This window comes from Mastomys coucha, unplaced genomic scaffold (assembly GCF_008632895.1).
Source record: "Mastomys coucha isolate ucsf_1 unplaced genomic scaffold, UCSF_Mcou_1 pScaffold7, whole genome shotgun sequence".
In the NCBI taxonomy this organism is placed as follows: domain Eukaryota; kingdom Metazoa; phylum Chordata; class Mammalia; order Rodentia; family Muridae; genus Mastomys; species Mastomys coucha.
This window is the reverse complement of record NW_022196913.1, coordinates 19,412,279-19,417,297: the sequence shown is the minus strand read 5'-3', so window position 1 is coordinate 19,417,297 and position 5,019 is coordinate 19,412,279. Positions and strand designations below refer to the sequence as shown.

The following is a 5,019-nucleotide window of genomic DNA, read 5'->3' as shown; positions in this document are numbered from 1 at the left end:
GAGTTAACAGCGGAAGTAGGCGCCATCTTGCCATGGCGAATGCCTCTCAAGATTTATGGCTCCCCACATTGACCTACGTCGCTTGGAAAATCAGTGGCTTTCCCAAAAGCCGAGTTATTGGAAGTGGTTGCAGTCTGGATTCAGCTAGGTTCCGTTACCTGATGGGAAAAAGGCTAGGGGTTCACCCGCTGAGCTGTTCCAGGTGGGTCCTGGGAGAACATGGCGACTTCAGTGTGCCTGTGTGGAGTGGTGTGAACGTTGTCGGCATCTCCCTGAAGTCTCTGAACCCAGAACTGGGCACTGACGCAGATAAGGAGCAGTGGAAGGATGTTCACAAGCAGGTGGTTGACAGTGCGTATGAGGTGATCAAGCTGAAAAGTTACACATTCTGGGCCATTGACCTCTCTGTGGCCGACTTGGCCAAGAGCATAATGAAGAGCCTTAGGTGGGTACATCCCATCTCCACCATGATTAAGGGTCTCTATGGAATCAATGATGTCTTCCTCAGTGTCCCATGTATCCTGGGACAAAATGGAATCTCAAATGTTGTGAAGGTGACACTGACTCCTGAAGAAGAGGCCTGCCTGAAGAAAAGTGCAGATACCCTCTGGGGAATCCAGAAGGAGCTGCAGTTCTAAAGTCTTCCCAGTGTCCTAGCACTTCACTGTTCAAGCTGCATAAGGGTTTCTATGGAGACCACACACTTCTCATCTGAGCTGTGGTTAGTACAGTGGTGTTGAGGTGGTCTGTGGAAAAATCTCAGTTCCCTCAGCTCTGCCCTGCTGCCAAGTGGTACTTGTGTAGTGGTAACCTGGTAAGTGTGACAGTCTCACTGTCTCTGAGACATACTGCCAACTGTGTGTAGGCTTCGATTACCCTGTGAGCCTGCTGCATTGCTACCCTGCGCACCCTCACCAAACATGCCTAGGCCAACGAGTTCCCAGTTAGTGATAACCTGGCTCCAGTGTGTAACTCCATTATTCATATCTTGTGCATGAATGTTCTACAGAATATTTCAAATATTATATGTGTCTGTAGCGTACATTGCAATATTATGTGAAATGTAAGATCTGCATATGGATGATGGAACCAACCACTCAAGTGTCATGCTGATGAAAACACCAAATAAATCTTGAACAAAAATGAAAAAAAAAAAATGAAAGAAAGAAAGAAAATAGGCTCTTCCTAGACAGTTTACAGTTGGATCTTGGTTTTAGCAATTTTATCAGTCTACGTCTTTTAATTGGTAATTTCAGACTGTTGTGTTTCATTGTTTTTATATCTTAATTTATACTTACAATTCTGTTTTTGGATTTTATTTTTTGTTTTCCCTATTCTGATTTTTTTTCTGAGACAGGGTTTCTCTGTAGAGCCTACCTGTGCTTCCCAAGTTCTGGGATTAAAGGCATGTGCCACCACTGCCTGATTTCTATTCTAATTTTCATTATTTTTTCTCCTTTTAGTATTAATTTTCATTTTCTATTTAGAGTTTCCATGTTTTATGTAGGAGATGAATGGAAGTGCAAGTGATGATAAACCACTTGGAGTTTGAGAATACTATTCTCAGCTGAAGAGCCAAAGTTAGAAGGGAATAATTAGAATTTTTACCTAAATAGTGCTTCCAGGAAGTTATTACGGAATATGCCAATAAAGTATTCTTAAGAGAATGAGAACCAGAGGTAAATAAATGCTTTGGAGCCACCTCTAGTTTTGTTTTTGTTTTGTTTTTGTTTTGTTTTGTTTTGTTTTGCTTTTGCTATACTATCTCTGAGAATTTAATGGCTTTTTTTTCTAGCTTACAGCTCCAAAATCTTTCCACAATACTAACCCCATGTACCCCCAAACAACCATAACAAAACAAGACATGGTCAGGTCCATCACAGCAACACCCTATGATCCTAATAACAATTTCCCCCTGCCATTATAAACACCATGACCAAAAAACAGTGTGGAGAATAAAAGGTTTATGCTATCCTGTTGGTTATAGTTGATAATTGAGTGAAACCAAGGGAGTCACTCAAGCAGGATCAGAGGCAGAAACTATGGAGAAGTGCTGTCTACTGACTTGTTCTTCAAGGATTGATCTACTTGCTTTTTATACAACTCAGGACTTTTTGCCCAAGGATGGCGTTTCTCCCAACAGGGGCTGGGTGCTCCATTCAATCACTAATCAATAAAATGCCCCCTAAGTCAAGCCAATGGAAGCAACCTCTTGGTTGAGGTTCTTTCTTTCAAAGTGCAAAGGTGACAAAAAAAGAACAAAATGTGAACGTGTAAATGTTTCTGCACTTAAATAAAGATTTGTTAGGAGCAGGAAGGTGGGGCAAGAGATCACCTCCAGGAGATAGACATGGCTGCCATTTTGAGATGTGGGGCCACCAACCGATCTCAAATTTCTTGACCCAGAATTGTTCCTGTCTAAAGGAAATGCACTGACAAAAGCAGAGATTGAAGGAAAGGTCATCCAGAGATTGGCAACAAACTCAGACACTGTTACTGATGCCAGGTTGTACTTGCTGATCTAGGTTTGCTTATGGAGCTAGCTATGAATGCTTGTTGATCTAGGCTTGCTTATAGAACTAGCTATGCAATGCTTGTTGGTTTTCCGTCTTCGCTGATCTTTGCTTCTCTGAGAGGCGAAGATCTTCTCCTGGCATGTCTCCTGGTTGTTCCTGCTGATAGGCTGGCTGTCTCTGCTAGGTAGTGCCACCACTGCTAATTCATGTTTGCTATCCCAGCTCTACCTACCTGGGCTGCTCGTGTACCTGCGAAGTATTTTCTAGCGGATTGAGCTGCTGCTGCTGCTTACCTGTAAACTGAACTGCTGATTTCCAGATATTGCAGACAGGAGTTGTTCCAAAAGACCTTTCTAAATAGGTCTGTTGCCTCCATACCTCTGGTGGGTGGTGGGCTAAAAGGGAGCATTTAAAAATCATTTAAGAACCACCATTTAAAACAGGTTTTGAAAAAAAATTAAAGCTACAGTTCTGTTTTGTTTTTCTCTGTGAAGAATTTCCCTAGGATTTTGATTGGGATTACACTGAATGTGTAGATTTCCTTTAGAAAATCATTTTCATGACATTGTTTCAATTCATGAGAAACCTTACCATCTTTTAGTGTTTTTTCTTAATATCCATTTTCAATGCCTTAAGTTTTTTATATAGCATTATTTCATACCCATGGTTAGGTTTATTCTTAGGTATGTTAGTTTTGGTAGCCACTATTAAAAAGTTTCATCAATTTCTTTGTCAGGGTATTTGACAGTGGCACATAGAAATGCTACTGATTTCTGTGCTAATTTTGTATCCTGCTACTTTGCTGAAAATATTTCTCAGAGCTAAGAGATTTTTGATGGAGTCATTAGGCCTTTTATGTATAAGATCATACCAGCTACAAAAAACAATAGTTTGACTTTTCTTATTTGTGTATATTTTGTTTCCTTATCTCCTTGCTAATAGCTAAGACTTCTAGCACTGTGGGGCAATGAGCTGTGCACAGACAGCCTGGTCCCCGGTGGAGGTGGAGCACAGGCTATGAACCCCAGTAACCTGATAGGTGACTTCCACCTGCAAGGGACAGCAGATGCTTGGCTACGCCCCCTGGCTCCTGCTACAACCTCCCACAGCCCCCCAACCCCCCGCAGAGAGGTATGTGGCCATCAGTCAAAAGGGCAATGCCCCAAGTCCCTGGAATTTGGTCTGGAGCAGTTCTTCCTCTAAGGATCCCTTTGTCTCCACCTCTACACTTACCTACAATAGCCAGGTATGCTCCTTCCCACAGTTACCTCTCTCTCTCCACCCATAACCTCCCTCTCCTCCAAAAGGCCATGGCCTGCCGGTTTCTCTACTCTCTTTCCCTTTCTCTGGCTTTCTACAATAAGCACCTTAAAGCCATGGACTGCCTCTTCTCATAGGGATCCTCTGTGCTGGAGCAGTGGAGCAGGCCTTCCTCTAAGGATCCCTGTGACTCCACCCCCACAGTTAAGTGACAATGGACAGGTATGCTCCCTTCACAGTTACTTGGCAATAGCCAGGTAGGCCCAGCCCACTATGAAAAAGGCTGTTTGCCCCCTGCTCACTCTTTTACACTCTTTTTCTTACTCTTGCTTCTTGCTCCCTTGCTCCTCTCTCTCTCCCCATAAACTCCACCCTCCTCCACATGGACATGGCCTGCCTCTGTTTCTCTATTCTTGTTTTCATTTAGAATAGTGTTGGATATAAGTTTGTAATGAATAGTCATTATCATGTCAAGGTATATTCCTTCCATTCCTACCCTCTCTATGATTTTTTTAAAAAACAATTATTGGTTATTTTGCTTATTTACCTTTCAAATGTTATCACCCTTCCTGGTTTTCTCTTGACCATATAGAAGACCTCAAAGTCCACCTCCACAATGATATATGTCCTCCAGCAAGGTCACACCTCCTTCAACAACCCACACCTAATAGTGCCATTCTTTATGGCTAAGCATTTAAACACATGAATCTTTGGTGGTCATTCCGAATCAAAGCATCACAGACACCTACCCACTTAACACTGGTGACTGTTTATTCTAGTTAGTGTATGTGCTAGTGGGTTTCATTACAGCAATGACAAGGCATCTAACCTGAGTCAAACAATTTGTCAGGACTTAATAGCCAGGTGCTACAAAGGTGTCCAAGAAGAAAAGGGTTGGGATGTGTTGTGTCTAATTGAGGCTACTTACCTAATTGCAATTTTTTTTTGGACTGGAGTGAGTGACTTTATTCTCAGCCCACAGAGAACAGGTTACATTCGTTTAAGAAATGGTGTGTGTATTAAGATGGTCTATCCATGAAGTCATTCACCAACTGTTTCAATGAACAATGGTTCTGCTTGAACGGTGGCACAGACATTCCATATGACTTCTTTTTTTTTTCATTGTAATAAGGCTGTATTTCAATGACCCTCACATCACCAAAGGATTTTGCCTTCATTGTAGCTAAGCTGAGAGTTGATAGTTCTGCTGCACCAAGAAATGAACTGTAGGCTCGATTTTTGG

At 42.2% G+C, this 5,019-nt stretch overlaps 1 protein-coding gene across 2 annotated transcripts in view; it reads left to right on the top strand.

Annotated features, from left to right (window-relative positions):
• Positions 1–669, top strand: part of LOC116081783 (L-lactate dehydrogenase A chain-like) — a 5,041-nt gene extending 4,372 nt beyond the window's left edge. For both annotated transcript variants that reach the window (XM_031358475.1, XM_031358474.1), the window contains exon 2: positions 52–669. In XM_031358475.1, coding sequence (XP_031214335.1) covers positions 52–638 — 587 coding nt within the window. In that variant the 3' untranslated portion in view covers positions 639–669. The remainder of the gene's footprint in view (positions 1–51) is intronic.
• Positions 670–5,019: the final 4,350 nt, after the last annotated feature.